This window comes from Cydia fagiglandana, chromosome 13, assembly GCF_963556715.1.
Source record: "Cydia fagiglandana chromosome 13, ilCydFagi1.1, whole genome shotgun sequence".
Classification (NCBI taxonomy): domain Eukaryota; kingdom Metazoa; phylum Arthropoda; class Insecta; order Lepidoptera; family Tortricidae; genus Cydia; species Cydia fagiglandana.
In genome coordinates this window covers 11,334,358-11,357,988 of record NC_085944.1, presented here as the reverse complement: position 1 = coordinate 11,357,988, position 23,631 = coordinate 11,334,358, and the positions used below count along the sequence as shown (strand labels likewise).

At 41.6% G+C, this 23,631-nt stretch overlaps 1 protein-coding gene across 1 annotated transcript; it reads right to left on the bottom strand.

Annotated features, from left to right (window-relative positions):
* Window positions 1-216: 216 nt before the first annotated feature.
* LOC134670240 (DNA repair protein RAD50-like) lies at window positions 217-23,402 on the bottom strand. The gene is made up of 22 exons (XM_063527962.1): window positions 23,059-23,402; window positions 22,695-22,878; window positions 16,073-16,258; window positions 15,301-15,514; window positions 14,606-14,697; window positions 14,026-14,235; window positions 13,368-13,534; window positions 12,696-12,844; window positions 11,777-11,891; window positions 11,458-11,694; window positions 10,688-10,846; window positions 9,438-9,551; window positions 8,794-8,991; window positions 7,906-8,052; window positions 7,151-7,366; window positions 6,081-6,241; window positions 5,345-5,579; window positions 3,456-3,662; window positions 2,943-3,139; window positions 2,248-2,352; window positions 1,392-1,508; window positions 217-576 (listed from the first exon to the last, which is right to left on the bottom strand). The coding sequence occupies exons 1-22, from the start codon at window positions 23,311-23,313 to the stop codon at window positions 330-332; spliced, it is 3,912 nt and encodes a 1,303-aa protein (XP_063384032.1). The 5' UTR covers window positions 23,314-23,402; the 3' UTR covers window positions 217-329.
* Window positions 23,403-23,631: the final 229 nt, after the last annotated feature.

Sequence of the window (23,631 nt, the reverse complement as noted above, 5' to 3'; positions counted from 1 at the left end):
GTAACTTATTTTTAAAATGTGGTTTTCAATTAAAAGACACATCAAGATTGTTTACCTTATTTCTAATGCTAAAAAAAACGAACTATATACATAAGAAATCGACGTCGCCGAAACGTAAACACTGATTTAAGCTAAACAATTATACTTATAGAGAGAACGCATAAGACACGAAGTTTCGGCGTGGCGTCCTTAACTAAGCAAATAAAACGTTAAAAATAATACAAAAGCTTTTTATTGAAAAAAGATAACATAAAGTTACACTTATAAAGATTAACTGCTTGCTAGGCACTGCCTTCAACAGGTAAATAAATGGAATGGTACAACAAAGCTTAGCTGAACCTAATCTTTTTGACTCGCGATTTCCCCTCATCGTTCCTGGAGACCTCGTAGTAATGCGTGACCTTGTCCACATTGCCGAGGGACTCTATGAACTCCTTGTCGTGGGTGATGATGATGAACATGAAGTTCTTTTGCCTCATGCGCTCTTGGACTATCTCGCCAAGAGCGGCGCATAGGCTCCGCACGTTTTCGTGGTCCAGATTTGTTGTGGGTTCGTCTAGGGCTAGGATGCCGAACCTGAAAGAATATGTTTGATTATCCCTTTTCCAGGCATAATACACTCGACCACATAGGTGTCAATTTAATTTCAACCTTAGCATTCCGATTTAAGGTTCAAATTAGATTGGTCGTTCGGAAAATGTGACTTGTCTTCAAATGAATCGACAAAACTTAACTACATATTTGGATTTGTTGGGAAACCCTTCTAGATTGGTACAACCTGGAAAAGGGTTATGTAAGATGATTTTCGAAAGTTCTTTATATCGTAACGAGAAGCTTACAATACGTCTACATTCAATAGCGTTGTCCGTCCTTGTCGAGGGCTTTGGTACGCAGCGCTTTCGAGTCCGTGTTCACTATCGTAACTCTAGGGGCGTCCGCTAGCTGGCGCGGTTGCACGGAGCCACAGAATAAATAATAGTACTACCGTACAGAAAGGACACTTCCTACAAAACCGAAGTTTGACAGCGATTCAGGGACGAAACATGATATCCCTTTCTATTGTATGGCACTATCCCTTTCGGCTATTTAGGGTTGTAAAAATTCAAGTCCTATTATCTTATCTGTGGTTCGCACGCAAAAGGTCGTCAAATGGTGGCTAACTCTTATAATTGCTCGGAGCAATGCTGAGCCGAACGGAGCCGAGTTTGCCCGAAAGGAGGAGTGTCTCTCCACACGCGGGTGCCATTGTACTGTAGATAAAATCCGTCGCAAGCGTCCGCGCCAGTTCACGTTTTTTATACAATTTTTCGCTAACCCGTTCATCACCCGCTCCGTGCAAACGCACCAGCTAGCGGCCGCCCTAGGACTTGATTCCCTTAAAGTTTACTCACCTAGAACTAAACGTTTCAGCGAGAGCCAATCTTATAATGAGACAGGCTAATACTTTTTGTCCGGCACTGCATCGCCCCCTCATATCAATCTCGACATTGTTCTTACTTTGTACAACTCTGAAATATATTATTCATAAACGGATTAGACTATATCATAGATTGGACAAATACAGATACATTAAAATCATTTAGCCGCGAATCATCTGAAAAATTAAATGGTTCTACCGGCAACATAATGTCATGCCTGTATCTGTGTATGTGTAATGTAATGTCATAAATTCATAATCCGACACAAGAGCAGCCAATGCAACGGAGCCATGCCGTTTTGTCGACTAAATAGTGTTTAGTTTGAAGTTTATAAAATACATATGTATGTTAGTCTGTAAGGTATTTGTGATATGGGCCTTGTTGCCCGATTTAAATTTCTAAATAAATATATAATGTTATGCGGTACATACATCAGGTAAAAAAGCGCTAAAGTTTGAGAATCAACATGTCAATCGCTTACGCTCCGTAGCCACAGAATAAATAATAGTACTAGGTACAGAAGACTCACTCTCTAACAAAACGCGTCTGTCACGATCAGCATAGATATGGCCGCTAGGTGGCGACAGCGCCACGCGCGGCTTATGGCAAACTCCAAAATTGGGGTCGAACGGATGGACTTTTAGCTACCTGTAGCAAAGCGACGAAATCGCGGAGTGAACCACGCCTACCGGTAGCGAACGAAACGCAACTGTTACTGTTGCACTAATATGGAAGATCAGTCAAATTTTTGGCCTTTATTTTGCACTACATTCTTTACTTATCTTACGATATTAATGAAATAATTAGAAAAACGTTATTACTTACTTACCTATAATCGTATTTCCGTCTTTCCATGTCAGCGGTCATGCTTGATTCAGTCTTTATTTCTATATAGTCAATATCGTTCCCTCTGTATATCTTCCGCCACATTTCCCTGAAAGTTAAGTTTAATTTAAATTTCGCATACTTACCGTATTTCCGATGACAATGCAACATGGAGCTGATCTCATGATGCAGTCGGAAGCTAGCCAAAGAAACTCTTCAATGGGAAGACACAAACGAAAGGTCTCGAGACGTACTTGATAAACATGCAAAGTACAGTCGGCAATAAAAGAGTGTATCAAAAAATATTTTTGACGATGAAGCTTTTATTTAACTTGCAATGATTGTTTGTATGACAATGCTGATTGGGTCAAATCTTGCATTCAAGCTAAATTAGTTACTTCCCATTATTCGATTGAGTTGAAACTTTACATACATAATACGTAAGTTGAGGTGACAATGCAATATCGAGCTGATCTGATGACGGATCAGGTGGCCAAGGCCATAGGAACACACACAAAAAAACACAACACAACCTTGTGTTTGGGTTTGTTAGAATTGTCTCGATGAGTATTAGTTGCTTGTTGAAACAATAGTACAATAAGCGACAAATGCTTGTATCAAGAATGAAATTTTTGGCAAAAAAATTAGTCTTTATGAAAACTTGAAAACAAGGTTTACTCGTATAGATGGTTCCCTTACCTTATGATAAGATTGATGTTCTCCATTTTTTCTTTGTGGAACTCCATGACACACTTTTCTAAAGCCACAGAATATTCTTTGATATCTTTGTCTAACGCTTGCGTCACTTTCATCTCATAGAACTTTTCCCTGTATTGCTTCTCGACATCCTTTTTCTGAGCTTTCTTTAATTCTAGCCTATTTTGTTGCAGTCTTTTCTGTAGAAATCAAAAGAATAATGTAATTTATTTCACTCCACGTCTTTGGCTTTATACCTAATCTTATATGTGACGTTCCATGGTACCTTATAGCGGTGGGCGCTTAAGCTGTTAATTGGATTAACGCTCCAATACTAAGGGCCACTTGCACCATCCCACCAACCCGGGGTTAACCGGTTTAACCTGGAGTTACCATGGTTACCAGTACAATTTGACACTGGGTTAACGGTTTGCGGGATGGTGCAAGTGGCGCTAATGCGACGTAAGTGCCATAAGGTACCTTTACCCGTGGAACGTCACATATTATTATACATACCTTAATTTCATTTAATTCCCCTTCGGTAGTCGCTTTTTCTCTGAGCAACTGTGTATGTTTATTAATTAAAGGTCCCTTTTCGGAGATCATATCCATATTAACGCCGCTCATCTTCTCATTGATTTCCGCTAATTCTTTATCACAGCTAGCAATTTCCGTTTGGGCTTTCCTCAGCTTGAGATTATCGTCTAAATCACGTTGGTAAAGCTGTAATTGTGACAAATTCGTAAAAAATCTCTAAATAAAGATATAATAAGTAAATCTTTACAATGTCTTTAAAGTGGGTAGATTACGGTGGGAATCAACTTTTTCTTGTTTTTAGGGTTCCGTACCCAAAGGGTAAAACGGGACCCTATTACTAAGACTTCGCTGTCCGTCCGTCCGTCCGTCCGTCTGTCACCAGGCTGTATCTCACGAACCGTGATAGCTAGACAGTTGAAATTTTCACAGCTGATGTATTTCTGTTGCCGCTATAACAACAAATACTAAAAACAGAATAAAATAAAGATTTAAATGGGGCTCCCATACAACAAACGTGATTTTTGACCAAAGTTAAGCAACTTCGGGAGTGGTCAGTACTTGGATGGGTGACCGTTTTTTTTTGCTTTTTTTTTTGCATTATGGTACGGAACCCTTCGTGCGCGAGTCTGACTCGCACTTGCCCGGTTTTTTCTCGTTGTCCCAACCTCATAATTGACTCTTTAAACCCACGTTTTTTTAAGCTTCAATTTAATAAAGATGCGTTTTTATAATAGCCACAAGTCCAGTCCTTTGTGACGAAGCAGTAGGGAATGCAAATCGGTTATTACTTGTATGGAAATAATCGGTTTTTAACCGAAACCGCGGTTATAACCATACAAAAAATAACCGATTTGCATTCCTTACGAACCAGGTCGTTGGTATTAAAGGCAAGGAAGTACAAGTATGTGTCACAAAATGTTTCCGATGTCCCCTGGCCGATAGCCATAGGACAGAATAACTTGGAGAAATATTTGATCCATACTTATTCAAAATTGTATCCTAATAATTTAGTGGGACCAGTGACCGCCAGTTCCATTTGTCTCCAAGATGTTAGAGGTAAGGAATCGATCGCCTAATACGGCAACACTATGCAGCTACTGGACAGTGTTGCCATATTATGAAATCGGCTTCCTAACCTTATTTTTTTCACTTCTTATTTTTATCATCGTTATCATATCAGCCCTTTATCGCCCACTGCTGAGCATAAGCCTCTCTTCTAGTACGCCACTTGTTCCGGTCCTGAGCTAATCTCATCCAGAAGTGACTCGAAATTTTCCGGCTGTCGTCCACCCATCGAGCCAACGGACGCCAGGCCTATAACCGCGAAATTGCTGGCATTTTTCACTGTCACTCTAATTACGCCTTCATTGGAGTAAAAGAGAAAGATCCCCGCAATTTGCGGTTTTCGCAGTAGCCCCTCACCCTCAGGCGATTATTTCATTTGAAAGCGGCCACCAGTCTGTTAACATTTTAGTCCACCTACCACTCTGTCTTGCAACATATCCCGCGCAATTCTATTTTAGTTTGGTAATGGCTTATTTTTATATCCGGAAGGGACCCTTAAACTACGTCCAGGACCCGGGTATGTCCTTAAACCACGTCCAAGACCACCAGTGGACGGGCAGCAGCGTCCCTCAAATTCGGTGTACTCGACTGCGATCGCCAACCCGCCTGCCAAGCGTGGCGATTATGGCATTCACCCCGCAAAAAAGGGGGAGGCCTATGTTCAGCAGTGGACGTCTTATGGCTGAGATGATGATGATTATTTTTATATATAAAATATGAAGTGTCGGATTACTGGTGCCACTACGTTACTTCTAATATTTGTGATATTAAATTACATTCTAAAATTAAGTCGCGATGGTTACCTCTTGCTTGTTCAATTCATCCCTCAACGAGTCTATTCTTTTAGTAAGAGTGTTCCTGTCTGTCATAATCTGTTTCTGCCGTTCCATCAGCCGCTCGTTCGCCTCTTTTATTTTATCCATTTCTCGTTGAACGTTCTTCTCTTCGTGTTGTCTTATCTCTATTATAATGCTCTTCACTTTATCAAATGAGTTTAGGATTTTCGTTATGAAGCTTCGTTTAGTGTCGATTGCGGTTCTGTAAACGAGAATTATTACCGTTTATAAAATAATGCCTACCAAAAGCTACTTTCATTCACCATAAATTGATTCGATGTGGCAAGAAATGCCGCGCTGCTATAGAACTCTATAGCCATCAACGGCGATGCGTGACCCCATAAACACACAAGCGCCGCAACAAACATCTACAACAGATGACGTGGCCAAAAATGATGATGATGAAATTGGTTAGAATGTCGGTCTTGGTCTATTATATCTCTGGTTGGTGGTAAATATGATTATTAGTGGTCTGAAAAAGGAAGGGCCATGTGCGAACAAGACCGCTAAAATAAAGGGTATCTTTAACTTTATACGATGTAAAACGGTACAACGTAAATTTACTAGTTTACACTTTTTACCGTTTCTATTGACCTCCATTTGGTAGTAAAAATACCGCAAAAACATTTTCTCGTAAATGTTTTGAGACTCTATTTCCAGGGAATAAGATTCAATATTGTACAAAATGCTAGCTTGAACATACCTATTCTTTTTTACTGTCTCAGTCTTGGCGTTTTCCTTCTCTTTCAGTTCCGCTTTGAGCGCTCCGGTGGCGTCCTGTAGCTGCTTCAGTTCTAGGGCATACTTCTCGCTGTTTGCTTGCAATTGCTTTAGGGTTTCTTGCAAATTATGTAACTCTTGAACCTAAAGTAAATAATATAATAATAATAAATAAATATTATAGGACATTTTTACACAAATTGACTAAGCCCCACGGTAAGCTCAAGAAGGCTTGTGTTGTGGGTACTCAGACAACGATATAAATAATATGTATATAAATACTTAAATACGTAGAAAACAACCATGACTCAGGAACAAATATCTGTATCATAATACAAATAAATGCCCTTACCAGGATTCGAACCCGGGACCATCGGCTTCATAGGCAGGGCCACTACCCACTAGGCCAGACCGGTCGTCGAACAAAAGTAGAACAAAACATAAAAATTGAATATATTTTATTTTTGTAGTAAGGTGCTTTGGGTCAACTTCGAAAGCGGTGTAATTTTGCAAATGGCGAATACGTATAAAACAAGGAGCACTTTATACTTTAGTAACACTTACGCTACTGCAACGCTTAATAAGGCATCGTTCTTACTGTTGCAATAGAAAAGTACGGTAACCACGGTAATGTACAGGTAAGTACAGTAGAAAGTGCTTCAAGCTTAGTAGGTATCGCCGTTTTCAAAATTCCTCCGCTTTCGAAGTTAGCCCCCCCCCACATCTGGCGTCTTTCGAGCGTCGGCGTCGGTCCAGCGCTATGGAAAATGACGTCGCTGCGCAGTTGCGGCGACGTTGCGTCGACGTCGGCCATAGAATTGTAGACGCCGACGCTCGAAAGACGCCAGATGTGGGGGGCCCTTAGATATCCCAATGCACCATAAGGTGGTATTCCACCTGTCCAATTTCTTTGTCTAATGTGCATTGAGTCTCACTCTCTCATTAAGCAAAATGTGAGACGCAAATACACATCGAACCATGATATTGGACAGATGCAAGATGGAATACCATCCCTACTCACTTTATTTTAAAATAACGGAATTCACAGCCTACCTTTTTCTGTATGTTGAGATATTCCTCCTTCAACTTATTCTTGGCCTCGGCCTTGGCCTGCAATTTCTTTGCGTGCGCGTTGAGCTTCAACTGAGCACTCTTCACTCGCGATCGAAGCGTGCTGATCTTTTGTCTCAAGTCAGTTTGCTTTGCTGTCGCTTCGTCAAGCGTCATATCGGATTCTAGGCCGCTGCATTGAGCTTTTATGGCTTCTAACTGTAACCAAAAATAAAAGATTCGAGTAAACACTCTTATACAATTAGCCTATTACAAGGTTTGAAGATAAGGTTCTGAGGTGAAGTATAATTTATAAATGGATTTGAACGTTTTTTGCGCCTTTATTGTGGTGAGGCTGGCCCGCAGTACGCACGCCTGTGTGTGATGATGATTAGTTTAACTTGAGGTGTGTACTAAATAAATAGTCAAGTTACTATACTCAGGCACAACCAATTTGTCAGTCAAAAGGGGGCATTTACATTTGCATTAAAAAAAATGTACTAGACAAGTTGGGTGTCGTGTTTGAGTACAGATGTGCATAATTATTTTCCATCGTATTTTCAGGGAAACGTACGAAAGTGTCTTGCTATTTCAGTCAGATGGAAAATGATTGTGCACTACATCTGTATATATGTATATATTTTATTATTTAGCCCCACGTCGCTTCGCACATTAGCGAAGAGGGGTCACTCCATCCGTGACTGGTATTCAAAAGTAGAAAATATAAGTATGAATTTTCGAATAAAAGGACACATTACGTTTTTAGTGATACTGTTGACTTCAGTGATCATCTGGTCCATGAGCGGCATGTGGCCCGCGACCTGCTTGGCTGTCTGCAACTTCTGCTCTGGTTCCATCAGGGACATTGAGATTTCTTCAACAGACTCTGTTATTGCCGAAATGTTCTGAAAAAATATAGGTTTAGAGTAACTACCAGAATATGGTTCCTTGCCTAGTGGACAGATATATCAACTATAGGTTGATAGGTGATAATGATTGCAAAAAATACATGCCATACAAAAAAAATAGTTAGGTACCGAATTTCATTTATATCAGAACAGACCCAATGGCAAATCAATGTTCAAAATTTTCAAAATAATAATAATAATTAGCCCAGTCTTTTTTCCACCCAAACTTAAACCATAGACCAGTATTCTGACCATATTCTTTACAATAGCTTCCAATGCCTGCTGAAACCGGTTCACAGGTATTTATTGATGTACCCGTGAATGGGTTCCAGCAGGCGTTCTACATGACATCAAATCTCTCCAAACGGCCTCTACGTGTTGGATCCATATCCCCACGCACGCCTTATAAATGACCGGGCTCGAAAGACCCGAGAGTTTTAAAACGGAGATACAAATAATAATAACTATGATGTACATCAACACATTAAAAAAAAATATGTATGACAAATTTATAATATGTGGTGCCGGCAGGGCATCAGAAAAGAATAGCACCACCCCATCTCGTCCCGTGGGTGTCGTATAAGGCGACTGAGGGAAAACTGGCGACAGATATGCATATGAGCAAGGCTCGCCCGTATCCTTAGCGGGGTCCTTGCTCACAAAAGCTGTGCGCGCGCCACATCGAAAAAAAAATTATAATATTGCAATTACATAAGAATAAAATATTACAATACATACCTTGTCCACATCACCAAGTCTTTTCTCCAGTTGTGGTATTTCCTTCTCTTTTAATGACTGTATTTTTTCATTCAGGGATCTCATACCGAGCAGTTCATCTTTCTTGGCGGAGGCTCTTTGCAATTCTTCGGCAATTTTTTCCAATTTCGCCGGAACATTCATTACTTGAGTTGTCAGTTGGGATATTAAGTCGGTCACCTAGGTAAAAGGTTACATGAAGTTACATTATTAGGGAATATTACGCAAAACTCTGCGTAGGGGGCGCCACTACCACTATCCATCACAATCTGGGAGTCTACCACGAAACAAGAAAATCGAAATTTCGTTATCTAACCTTTCTATCACTCTTGCATATTCGAAAGATAAAGGGGCAGATAACAAATTTTCGATTTTCGTGTTTACCGGTAGGCCCTTGTTAACAAACCGCCTTGATGCATCAATGTCATATTTTATTGTCTGTGAAAACTTGTCAAAAAATAGTTTAAGCCACAGTATGTAAGTACAAGTTACTCTATGGTTTAGTAGCTAGCTGTAGCTTAGTAGTGCTGCACTCTGGCGGCAGAACATTGCAGTTATACTCCCTATTGAAAAATAAGTGAAAAATCATTTCCAATATAATAGTTTAAAATATAAATATATCTTACTTCAGAGTCCGCATCAAATCCACGGTTACACAAAGGGCAACATTTGTTGTCTTTGATTTGTCCTTTGTATTTGGTAATCATGTACATTGCGGATTGTGATGTTGCATGATCTTCCTGTAACAAAAATACGCTAAGTAATAACTAAACAAAAGGCTCTGGTGACTCTTATTCTCTAGTGTATTTCTAGTAGAAATAACACCACACTCACCACCAGACCACAGATCTGATCAAATCGGGGAAACCCTAAAGAAAGGCCAGGTCAAGAGCACCCTAAACCGGCGAGCGTGTATGAGGAATGTTATGAAAGTGAAGGAAGCGAAAGAGGTACGTCAGGTTCGTAGCAAGTGGAAATCCTCCTTCGAAATCCTCCGGGAAATAGGCGTGATTACATATATATGTAATACATTTGTATCCATGTAAATAACACCACTACTGACGAAACCTTGGAACTTTAATACACGTGGAATCTTTTTGTAGTCCTATTATTAGAAAGGTACTGCTCGAGTATACGATATGACAAAATCTAAAGCTTCATCAAAAGCTTTTATGAAACAGATCATCGACTTATTTTGTTGCGACGATCATTCAGGATCTCTCGAAACTGCATTACTACGGGCAAAGAGAATTTGAAATAGAGGCGGATTGTCAAAGTAGATTATGTTATGTAGTTACAGTGAATTTACTGCCATCTTTCGACAGATGTTTAAAACTTTTAGAACCCCTTTGACTTTGATACTTATTCTTTCACAGATGTTAACCCTTTATAAGGCATAAGGGTGTCAGGAATTATGCAAAATTGAACTCTATCACTTTGAAATAAAGTTCAAAATCAGGTGGGAAATATATTCCCTCTGCCTTATAAAGGCTTAAATATCAAAAAGTGGTGCCATCTACTCGAGACTCGCTCGAAAAGATGGAACATTACCTTGGGCCTAGTCTCGAGTAGATGGCACCACTTTTTGATATTTAACACATATCTGTGAAAGAATAAGGATCAAAGTCAAATAGCGTTCTAAAAGTTTTAAACATCTGTCGAAAGATGGCAATAAATTCACTGTGACTACATAATTTACTTTGACAATAACTCTCTATACAGTCTATTCTCTTTGCTACGGGTATTCGTTTTGTGTTCCACGTTGGTTGTCAAATATATTATTCGGTAATGAGCGCCAACTATAAAATTCGGCAACGAGAATTCAACGACTGAAATATGCTATGCTTATTATGTATAACATTATCTAATCACGTACCTGCAATTTCTCTACGGTACTATTTAATTTAGCCAGTGTTGCTTCATATGACTGGGTACCGCAAGCCTTGTACATCTGGTCCTCCGCTTTCGTCAACTCGCTGCGGCGGTCGTTCAGCATCTCTCGAACGTGCTTGCGCTCGGCTTCTTGACTAGTCACCTGATATTGCAAAAAAAAAATAAGTGTCGCCCATTGGCCCAAAACCGGGCGGAGTGGTAAGTTTTTGGCGCGAAACAAAATACTGTTCTGTCTCCAATATAATGTTTTTTTTAAATAGTGTAGGGATCGTGTGCGATGGAGAATCTGCCACCTCTTGACCTGAATCCCAAACATTTGTGCCATTCTCCACCAAAATGGTACTTATATCGCTTGTCAATAAGGCGCTACTTCCATGTAGTTTCAATTTGAAATCAGCCTTATCGACAACCGACCACATTGTCGTTTGTCGTCCACCTTTTGGTTGATAACGTCACATTTACGCTTAACGTTTCATAGTAGGTGCTATCCCCTACTGTTCGCGCACGCTCCCTTGCGCGATGCAGGGTCTGCCATCTAATGCCTAAGGGCTGTTATAGACAGCGCGCGAACTCGCATGTGATTTTAGTTACATTGCGGACTGTTGGTTACGTCCAATTCAACCGACCGATCAAAACCCGCAATGTAATGAAACTCACATGCCAGTTCACCCATCGTCTATATGAGCCCTAAATTAAAAAGTTATGCTTGCCATCAATAATTTAATTAAACATATTATGTTTTAGTGGACTCACCTCAATATGTTTCTCCTTTAACTTCTTTTTCATAGATTCCACCTCCGCTGATATTTCCAATTCAAATTTTTGTATGGCCATAGTAAAACCATTCTCCGGCATTCGCCCCAACAGTTCTGTGATAGGAGTTCTGTGTTTGTTCTTTAAAAGCATCAGCTGTTTTTCCTTTTGCTTCAACGACTCTTCGATTATATCTCGTTCTTTTAATTTTGCGCTTTGTTTTTGAAGTTTCGTTACCTGAAATATTTGTAGTAGTTTTTGAATATGAACTTTACTATCAATGCAATAATGTTCAAAATACATTGTATCGGTAAAATACCTTTTCATTAAGTTGTTCTAATTCGTGTTCATGTTGCTCTATAACTTTTTCGTCATCATTAATCTCTCTTTGACATTCTTCTGTGTTTAATTCTCGTACTGTGGATTCATATTCTCTACAAATATAAATAATTACTTGGTATACTATTAGTATATTACAATTCTGAAAGTTTTCTGGCTAACACGGCCAGGAGTTGAGGTACTCAATTAGGGCTTCCACTTTTTTGTGGTTTGACAATTGCATTTGACTAATAAAAATAAAACTATTACTTTTTAAATTATAAATCAATCTTGTAAACCCAAAGCCCAAATGTATAATCTTATATATCTAAGCATGAAATTTGTAACAATGATTGAGTAAGAAAAAACCGGGCAAGTGCGAGTCGGACTCGCGCACGAAGGGTTCCGTACCATAATGCAAAAAAAACAAAAACAAAAAAAAAGCAAAAAAAAAAACGGTCACCCATCCAAGTACTGACCACTCCCGACGTTGCTTAACTTTGGTCAAAAATCACGTTTGTTGTATGAGAGCCCCATTTCAATCTTTATTTTATTCTGTTTTTAGTATTTGTTGTTATAGCGGCAACAGAAATACATCATCTGTGAAAATTTCAACTGTCTAGCTATCACGGTTCGTGAGATACAGCCTGGTGACAGACGGACGGACGGACAGCGGAGCCTTAGTAATAGGGTCCCGTTTTACCCTTTGGGTACGGAACCCTAAAAATAACCATGATATATCGTGTAGGCGCGCAACGGAAGACCTACCAAACCAAGACAAATTTTTAAATGTCTAGAACTAAAATTCAAATTGTAATGGAATGGAAGGCCTTTTTATAGGCATCTGGGCGGCTACAGGATACGAGTTAGACTAAAAAGAGTTTAAAAATTACTAAAATAAAAACAAAATGTTTATTTACTCTTCTGCAGTTTTGACTTTTCGTTCCACCGTTTCCAATCGTAGCTTGGATTCATTTGCATCCATAATATCTCTTTCAATCTTGACAATATTATTCCTTACAGTCTTAATTTCTGATTCTTTATTGGTAATTTTTTGTTCATGGCGGGACTAAAAAATATGCTATATTAGAATACATCACATAATATTATTATGAAAGTGCAATGTGGCGAAATTCTGCTACTGTTAGTGGCGAATCAAGCCAATATATAGTGCATGTACACTTGTATAGGTAGAATCTTGGTGAAACAAATCTAAAATATTGTACCCAAGCTACCCAACATCTACTTATGTTACCCAATATTTATATGCCAATAACTCATTCATTCATTGAATATAAAATTTAGGTACCATAGTTACTATATTTAATTCTTAGTCCAGCTGCAAGCACAGACAGAAAAAGTTTTTAAACAAAATGTAAAACGTAATTTTGAATTGAATTGAATTGAAATAGCCTTTATTCCTGACATATACATTTTTACATTTTCTTTTACACTATACGAGTATTTATTTATGCTTCTACTCTTTTCTTTTTATTTTTCTTTGTCAGGCTATGGCAAGGCCTATGTCAAGGACAGCCTGACAAAGAAAAATAAAAGAAAAGAGTAAAACGTAATAGTACAAAAATACTCACAAGCGCATCTATACTGGCATTGACTAGTGACTGAAGTTTGTTCTCTTCTGCATCAGCCATAGATTTCAACTCCTCAAGATCTTTCTGCAGCGATTTGATTTTAACAGTTACTGTATTCATTGCTGCGTCTGCTTCTTCATTTGATTCTATGGGTTGGATTTCAATTTCTGCAATTGACATATAAATAAATGTGTTGTTTCCTATAAAATGGACCTAAACTCCTTTAACTGACATAAGGGTATCAGAAATTGCATAAATTTGAACCCTATCACTTTGAAAATAAAGTTAAAAATCATTACGGGACATATTTTCCTTTGGGCTTGTGCACAAATCACGCGAGGTTCGACACCGGAGGGCGGGTCACGAAAAAATCACGCTAGATCACGTTGGGGGAGAGGGGGTATAAGGAAACCTCAAGTGTATTTTTCTACATTGAACGAAACTAACTACCTTCGGTCGTGTTTTAATTTATCACCACTCGTTTCGAATTTCCTTCTTTTTTGCACTTGTATCGTAAATAACTACCTATTTCCCAATGTGACACTTGCCTTGTGCATACCCAAATAATTTAAATAATGTTATCTGTGAGAAAATACCTAACCTAACCAAATCAAAAACAACCTAAGTACACTTCCAAATGCTAAGATAAGAAACTTACCAGCCAATTTAGCCGTTTCCACAATCATGTTGTTCTTCCTATCAATCCGATCCTGGTTTTGGCTTTCCAATAAAATCAGCTTGTTAAACTTTACCTCATTGGACGTTTTTTCATTGGCAATCTTCTCCTCATCCTTATTGAATGAGAATATCTTTTTATAGGACTCGTCAAGTTCTTTTTGCTTTGCTTTGGCTGTGGTGCCATAACTGTCTGCCAATAGGACAAAAAAAAATTCAATAATATTAAGATCTTCCATGATAACATTGGAGCAAATTTAGAACATGTCATTTTGAAATGAAAACTGCCTTACAGTATGGTCAGCATCATACGGATATTGACGGCCAAAGTGGCAAAATACCTATATCGTAACACATCTTTGTTGCTAAAGAAATAAGGATCACTATCTTTTATATGCTGACCGTACTAAAGTGATAAGCATTTTCATGGACTAAATATAAAAGAAAATCATTTTAGGGGTAGCGAAATGTACGCATCCAACATTACTGTCCACCTATGTTCATCACTACATTTTTGCAAATAAACATATATCTTTATCTTTTAAGATACAGTGAGACTATACTTATATTTTCCTGTAACTCTGTGATTGATCCTTCAAAAATATTCTTGATAGCTTTCTTCAGCTCCTGTTCTTGTGTTTGGCAATGTTCCAATCTACAAACAAATATTTACTATATTTATACTCGAACACACACACCTAGTAGAAAATGGCGCGAGTTTCATTTATTTTCTCTCGTGCCTACATATTTTAAATTTGCGGCCTTTTTCTACTGACAAGCTGGGAGTGCCAGAGTAGTTTTAGTTTTTGTAGAAACAAATACCAAGATTACCAACTTCATAATGTAATTAGTAATTACACTTATACTTCGTTTTTTTTAGCATTAGAAATTAGGTAAACAATCTTGATGTGTCTTTTAATTGAAAAACACATTTTAAAAATAAGTTACGGCAAATATGTAACAATTATGAATCTAATACGATCATTTATATTCTTCTGCTTTCATAAGTAATAGTTATTGATTTTTTAAAATCGTTTTTCAATTAAAAGACATTCCAAGATCGCTTACCTTCTTTGAAGTTCTTTCTAATGCTAAAAAAAAACGAACTATAGGTACAGATAAATATAGAATCAGACCACATGCATAAATTAACCAATCACAGTGTTATCCCAACGTTTTTAGCCATAACTCACTTGGGAAGCCTAGGATACGCTTAATAACCTAATTCCAAGAACAATTTAAAGAACGTATTGATTACCTTGCTTTAATCTTTTCCCTCTTAGATTCAAATGCAACTAAATTCTTCTGCAGTGTCTCTATTGCTTTCAGTTTTTCCGTGATTGGGTTGAGCTCCTGAGTTATTTTGGACACTTTTAGCTCTGCGTCGGAGATACGGCTCTCATCATTGACAACATTAATTTTTTTTTTGTCTAGTTCCTCCTTTTGTTCAGTCAGGTGGGCTACACTTTGTTCTAAAAGTAAAAATACATTAATGTTATTAATGGCAGAGATAAAAAAAGGCGCAGATGCACTCTTCATTATAATCAAATCATAAAGATGTGCATGACATATTTTTTTTATTACTCTCAGTATCAAATATCATATCATATGTAATACTATAAATTGTGGTTGGACTCGTAAATTCTACTTGTATGCTGTTAAAAATTAAGAAATATGTACCTTAGGGTGGTATTCCACCTATCCAATTTCTTTGTCCTATTTGTATTGCGTCTCACATTTTGCTTAATGAAATAGTAAGACGCAATGACATTGGACAAAGAAATTGGACAGGTGGAATATCACCCTTATGCACCGTATTCAGGGTTTCATTTCAGTTTTAAAAAATCGAGCATGTCGGAATTTACAAGCACAGCCTACTTATAAAAAAATAAAATACTTGCTTTTTACTTAACTTCCTAATGCCCAGCCTTACAATTGAACTTAATAAGAATAATAAGTACTATAAGTAGTACCGTGAGCCTTAGGAGGTTAACACTAACCTACAATATACAATTTTTATTAAGAATCACCTAGTAACTTAATAGACGTGGCATACTCCTTCCGGATCTTTCTCAGCCGATCAAAGCAAGTGCTGTATTTGTCAGCGTCAAATATTTCATCAAATCTTTCCTTGACTTTTTTGCCCTCATCCAGGGGCCAGCTGGCATCTTCTTGGTGGCAGAATATTACTGAATTTAGAATTGCTTTAGAGACACCTGGAAATAATATTAAAAATTAAGTAGATAATCAATTGGTTCACATTTGTAACACAACTAAAACATGGTAAGCTTATTAGGTGGGGCGGAGGCGGGTCCATATGCAAGGAATAATTTGCGGCCGGTCGATGCTTGCGATGGGTCTGCCTCTATGGCAGCTACCTGTCCGGTAGTTGGCATGGTGAATGGTCTCGGGGGGAGCACAAGTTGCAGAGATCCTCGAGGCAAAACTGGTTGTGCTCCTTCCCGAGGTTACTGCCTGTTAACTGCCTGGTTCTACCGTAGAAACAGGCAGAACGGAAACAACCAGTTGAACTATCTCAGGGTGAGTTTTGCAACGGATCGAACGCCGGGCTCGGAAGTCGATGATGTCATCCGTATGACTTCATCTACAACGGGGCCAGGTAAGTGAACCAGTGCAAAGAACACCCTTCACGTAATCCCAACCTAGCCCTATCCCTCAGATGGATCTGTATTTGTGTGCCAACATCGAGAGGCCACTGTAGGTTCGTCTCCTTTGACGGAGGCGAGCATGCAGGGGCGGGAAGATTGGTGGCCGCAAATAACGATCCATATCCTACGTAATCAGCCGTAAGCGATGATGTGGCATGTCGCAGCGGGCTTCTCATCCACAAAGAAGGATGATTAGCGGTAGAATGCCACCCGCGTGTTTGTGCCGTGCGCGGGGACCCGTACGGGTGGAGAAGGAGATCCTGGGAGCGGGCGCGAAGCGGGGGTCTGTTGTCGTTATCCCCGTTAGAAGAAGTTCCTTTGGCTCGAGATTCATCTCACACGGGAGGTCTAGACCTAGCCAGTCAAGATCAATCGGCTGTTGTGTCCAGTCAGATGGCCACATGGCGAGTGTCCTGGGGTGTAGGGGTCCATAATCGGCGGAGCACGACTCCCATGTCGGCTGTGGAGCTGACTAGGGTTTTGGCACCGTGCGGATTCATGGGCAACGCACTTTGGGACGCTATATCAGCTTGGTATCCCTGATGCGTCAAAGCATCCCAAATGTGAGGCTCCGAGGAGGGTGGGGAGCCAAGCTGCTGAAATTTTCACTGGTGGTTTATGGACAACATAATACCAAAAACGACGGAAGGAGGAGAAGCCGGACCCGTACGGGATGAGGCAAAGGCGCATAGCGCAAAAGTTGCTGCACCAGCTCTTAGTGGGCCTGTCCCTGACAGGAACGCGAGAGTAGGTAGCGGTAAGGTTTGGAGGTCCGCGAGGACGGAGGACGCGCACGGCGCGAAAGGCAGAGGCCATGGTGGAGCAGGCCACTCCAAAGGTACCACTCGCGCCGAGCAAGTTCCCCCAGGGGGACCGACTAGCGCAGGTGCCGGAGGAGTAGGCAGCGGAACGATGGCCTACTGCAAGAGGCAAACGGGAGCACCGCTTCCAAATCCTGCTGGCGTTGCTCCGGGCGCCCTCGACAGCGCGGCCATGCCTAAGGGCGTGGACGTGCAGTCGGGTGGAGGAGCCGCTAAGTCCAGGAGGCAGAAGAGGCGTGCGAAGGCGCGACTAAGAACGGACGCGGAATCGGTGGCCGGACCCTCCACAAGTGGAGCGGGAAGGCCACAGAATAAGAGGTCACTGGGGGCCAGTGGCGACTCATCTCTGCTCGCCGGTGACTCCAAGAGAGCGAAGGTAGGGGGATCGTTCGCGGAAGTCACGGCGAGCGAGAAGATGGCCATCGTCCCAGTGGCCTTTCCTGCCGAGAAAGTGGTGCAGGAGCATATGTAGGCCATCGTAGGAGCTCTGCTCCTATTTCTTGACAAGGCCGAAGAACCCATGCCCGACATCACACTCGGCAACCTCGTGGGGGGCGCGCTCAACGTCACCTGCAAGGGGAGGGAATCCGCGGCATGGCTCGGCACGGTAATCGGAGGTGGAGAGATTGCCGGGCTGCGCCTGAAGGTCGTGAGTGCCAAAGATCTGCCGAAACCGGTCAAGATGGCCTGGAGAACGGTGGTCGATGGCACTCAGGACATGGCGAGAGCCCTCAGGGTGCTGCAGAGGAGGAACCCTAGGCTGCGCACGAGCGAGTGGAAGGTAGTCGACACCGTGGAGTCGGGGCCGAGCACCAGGCGAATCGTACTGATGGACCGGGTGTCGGCCGCCGTCATCAAGGAGGCCGACTACGTTCTGCACACGGGGCTCGACACCAGCCACTTCAAGCTTCTGGAGGAAGCGCGGGAGCAGGGGCCTGGGGTGGCTGAGGTCGAGCCGTGTAGGGAGGGGGGAGAGGGGGGGAGGTAGCCCAGAAGGCTACGGTCGCTGTGGCGACAGGGGGGGCCCCGGAACGGGAGGCGCCACCAGCCGGTGACGCACCTGTGGAGGTGGCGGAGGACCAGCCGGAGGAGGCGGGGGGCATGGTGCAGCTAGGAGAGGACCATGCTGGACCGCGCATGACTCGAGCATCGTCACCGATCTCATCGATGGCGGGCTCAGAGGATCTGCGTGGTCTGGCGGAACTCTACCTGGAAGGTACCATGTCACCTATGTCCTTCGACGACACGGTCCAGGAGGTGGCTGCTGATCTCAGCACCACCAAACAATAAACGCCGCAATGGAGGGCTTAAGGTGCGTACAGATTAATCTCCAGCACAATAAAGCAGCCACTGCCCTTCTGGCTAAGCTGTTAAAAAGCGATAAATTCGATATTGCTCTTATACAAGAACCATACATTTACAAAGGTGAGATAAGAGGCTTAAACGGTACTGGCGGGACATTGTTATATGTTTGTCCTGAGAGTACTATGAGGACATGTATCTATGTTAAAAATGGCATTGACGCTCTGCTTCTACATGCTTTCTGTTCCAGGGATCTGACTACGGTCAAGATCCAAAACAAGGGGGGGGGGTAAGGCACTAATCATCTCATCAGCCTACCTTCCCTACGAGGCAGCGGATCCAATCACTGGGCAACTGAGGGATCTCGCTGCTTACGGCAGCCAGGCGAACACCGACCTGATCATCGGCTGCGATGCAAATGCTCACCACGTCATCTGGGGGAGCTCGGATGTCAACAGAAGAGGAGAGAAGGTACTGGATTTTCTGGTAAGCTCTTCTTTACAACTATTAAATAAAGGCAATGAACCGACATTCGTCAATGCAAGGCGGGGGGAGGTTATTGATATAACGCTAGCGTCCAACAACGCGAGTAATAAGATTAGCTCATGGCATGTCTCTGGGGAGATTTCTTTATCGGACCACAGATATATATGCTTCAGGTATAAGACTAAAATCCAATTAGAAACTATACGCAAACGGAATCCCAGGAACACCAACTGGTTAGCATTCAAAAGTGACCTGGAGGTGGAACTGGGAGACCCTAAAGGCAAGTTAAACTCTATTATTGACATAGAACTTGAAACAGACAGAATAGCACAAGCTGTCTATACAGCTTGGACAAACAACTGCCTGGAAAAGAAAATCCTGGCGAAGAAGGTGCCCTGGTGGAACCCGGAGATTGCAAAACTCCGGAAGGAAACCAGAGCTGTCTTCAATGATGCTAAAAGGACCAATGACTTCGAGCATTACGCGCGAAAACTCACGGAATACAGCAAAGCTGTGAGGAAAGCAAAAAGGAAAGCATGGATGAACCATTGCGATCAAATCAGGTCCATACCGGAAGGCATGAGACTTACAAAGGCACTAGCTGCAACAAAGTCAGTTCCACTCACTTCCATCAGAAGAAGTGACGGAAGAATGACTGAAACGGGGCTAGAAACCCTCAAAGTTATGTGTGACACACACTTCCCAGGCTCGATAATACATCAGAGCGTAACGGACGATGTAGCAACCGGTGCAATGGAACAATCCATCAGCACGACCAGGTACAACTGGGACACGTCTAAAAAGGTAGTAGATCACGATAAGATACAATGGGCACTATCCACATTTCAACCATACAAAGCCCCGGGGCCAGATGGAATCTACCCCATACTACTACAAGAGGGCGCTAATGTACTAATACCGCACTTAGGTAGACTGTACAGAGCGTGCATAGCCTTCGGACACGTACCGCGTGTGTGGAGGATGGTAAAGGTAACGTACTTGCCTAAACCAGGCAAAGCAGATTACACAGAAGCCAAATCATACAGGCCGATAAGTCTGTCATCGTTTTTCCTCAAAACACTGGAGAAACTGGTAGACAGACACATAAGGGATGGTCCTCTTAAGAGGCATCCGCTGCACCAATTGCAGTGTGCGTATCAGCCGGGTAAATCGACTGAAACGGCACTACACCTGGTGACAACCAGAGCGGAACAGGCGATAGAGAACAAAGAACTATGTCTGGCCACTTTTATAGACGTGGAGGGGGCATTTGACCGCACCACGTATCAGGCAATCAATATTGCAGCATCTAAACATGGCATAGAACCAACAATCTGTAGATGGATTGGTACTATGCTAAATAGCCGACTAATAAAATCCTCCCTTATGGGAGATGAAATATTAGCTACGGCTACGAAGGGTTGTCCACAGGGTGGGGTTCTCTCACCAACTCTCTGGAGTCTGGTAGTTAACTCACTGTTGGAAGAACTAAACAAAGGCCCAATACATACGGTAGGGTACGCAGATGATTTAGTGATTCTTGTAAACGGGAAATTCCCGGGAACAGTATCGGAAATCATGAATAAAGCACTGAAGCAAGTGGAAAGATGGTGCAACTGTCATCAACTCTCCATAAACCCAGGCAAAACAGTAGTAATACCGTTTACCAGGAAAAAGACCCTTAATGGCATGAAGCAGCTGAAGCTTTATGGAAGGGTACTGGAAATGTCCAATGAAGTGAAATATCTAGGCGCTACACTAGATAAAGAGCTGAACTGGAGAAAGCATGTCGAACTAACAACCACCAAGGCACTTAGAGTGTTTGGAATGTGTAGATCGGCTTATGGCAAAACGTGGGGTCTAAACCCAAAGGTACTAAGATGGATCTATACCATGATGGTAAGGCCTATCATCTTGTACGGATGCCTGGCATGGTGGCCAAGGACACTAAAGAGCACATGCAGGGATGCCCTTATGAAAATACAAAGAACGGCATGCATGGCTATTACTGGTGCGTTTAGAACGACGCCAACAGCGGCGATGGAGGTACTGCTAGACCTCTCGCCGCTACACCTAGTGATACAATCTGAGGCGCGGAAATCGCTACACAGGTTGACCCTAACAGGACTCTGGAGCGATAGCAAGCCAAAGACCAAACACACAAACATGGAATGCGACAATTTCATGGAAAGGATTACGAACATGGGCTGCGATAAGATGCAACCCAAGTTTGTGTTCCATAAGAATTTTAACGTTAAAATTCCAACAAGGGCTGAGTGGACCGAAGGTCTTGAAGCACCAATCTCTGATGAAAACGACATTATATGGTACACAGATGGGTCTAAGACAGAATCTGGTACGGGGGCAGGCATTTATGCAAATGACTTTAGTAGTAGCATAAGCATGGGCAATTACGCCACTGTCTTCCAAGCCGAGACATTCGCTATAATTGCCTGTGTTCATGAGAATATAGTTAGGCGAACCCAAGGGAAGAATATCTATATACTCAGCGACAGTCAGGCCGCTCTCAAAGCGCTCGAAGCTCCCAGAGTGGACTCTAGACTGGTATATAATGGCGTCCAAGCTCTGAACCAGCTTGGAAGGCAAAACAGGGTGCAACTGGTATGGATCCCAGGGCACGAGGGATTCATAGGCAATGAAAATGCAGATGAACTCGCCAGAGCCGGATCTGTAAGTAACCTTATAGGTCCGGAACCATTCGTGGGGCTCTCACAGGGAACCATCACAACGGCTATTAAAACCATACCAAGACTAAACACCAGGAAGAATGGGATAGTCTGACGGGTCTAAAGCATGCAAAGCTCTTTATGCAAGGAATAGACTCCGGCTGGAGCAAAAAGCTTTGGAAACTTAGCAAAAGACAACTCCAAATCATAACGGGGGTGTTTACTGGCCACTACGGGGTCAAAGGATTCCTGGCCAAGATGGGACACTCTGACAACACCGATTGTCGTATGTGTGGCGAAGAGGAAGAGACAGTAAGACACTTAATGTGTGAATGTCACGCCCTCGCCAGACAAAGAATGAAGGACTTTGGAGCAGGATACCTGGAACCAAAGGACTTTAAAACGCTACCCATGAGCTCCATCATCCGACACATGGATATGGTGGGAAAAGCTCTTGAGTAGTTGACGGATCTCTTCTAGGGGGTAACTGCACAAAAGATCCCTATGGGTCGAAGTGTATCCGCAAGGGCCCCCGAAAACAATAAGATAAGATAAGATAAGCTTATTAGGTGACGCTTCCATAGTAAAAGTTGATTAAGTATATACTTATTTTTTTTTTACAGGAATGCAGTTATTTTTTACCCACCGTGTATAAGTGCATGTATTATCTGTATGTGCAAAGCTTACCAAGTTCTAGATACATAACAGAATCCAATTCGGAGCATCTGGATGACGTATCTATTACTCGTCCCTGTTCATCAATGACTGAGAGAAATGAATCCAAAGTTTTAAACACTGGTTTCCTTTGAGCCATGCATGTTACTTTCATAGATCTTGACACTTCTAGTTGTTTATCATTGACATTTACTAACTGAAAAAAAAAACATAAATACATATATGAGTAATTATGTAAGCAAACTAGACAAGTACATACAAGTAGCCGGTGCCGTCAGCTATCTTGAGTAATTCTAAAGTACTTTATGCAGTCTCGACGACATAAAATAATATTGTAAATTTCGTGCCGGTACTTATAAGAAAATTCTAACCTTACCTTAAGTTTAACTTGACCCTGAACTTCAGTTGTTCTGTTAACTTTCGTGTCGTGGACAAAACATTCGTTTCGGCTGCCTGGTGGCATCTGACCCGTGATGGCATATCGAATGCATTCAATGATTGTAGTTTTTCCACAACCATTTTGTCCAAGGATAAGTGTCAACGGTTTATCGAATGATATCCGTTGTTCATCAGCATCATCGGGGCCAAAACTTCTTATGCCTCGAACAGCTAACGACTTGATTCCTGCCATTAATAGAAGAAAATAAATAGTATAATCTACACGTGATAGCTACAAATGAATATTGTTTTCGCGCCACCAAGATCGAAAATGAAAAAGCGCCGACAGACAACAAATCCAAATGAAATGTATTTTTCTTTTCCAAACTTTGATTATAGACAATCTAGAAAATGAAATGTCTAACAAGTAGTATTAGAGATGGGCGGCGGGTAAATACCCGGGGTAGATATCGGGTATTTATCGGGTATTTACCCAATCTACCCGGTATTTACCTTTTCTACCCAAATAAGTGGGTATAAATAAAAGTTGGAAACGGAGTAATAAATTGAA

Coding starts and splice junctions, on each gene's coding strand:
- LOC134670240 (XM_063527962.1), bottom strand. CDS start 23,313: ATGGCAGGAATCAAGTCGTTAGCTGTTCGAGGCATAAGAAGTTTTGGC. Junction 11,695..11,776: donor TAGAACAACTTAATGAAAAG/GTATTTTACCGA, acceptor CAAATATTTCAG/GTAACGAAACTTCAAAAACA. Junction 5,580..6,080: donor GAGACAGTAAAAAAGAATAG/GTATGTTCAAGC, acceptor TCTCGTTTACAG/AACCGCAATCGACACTAAAC.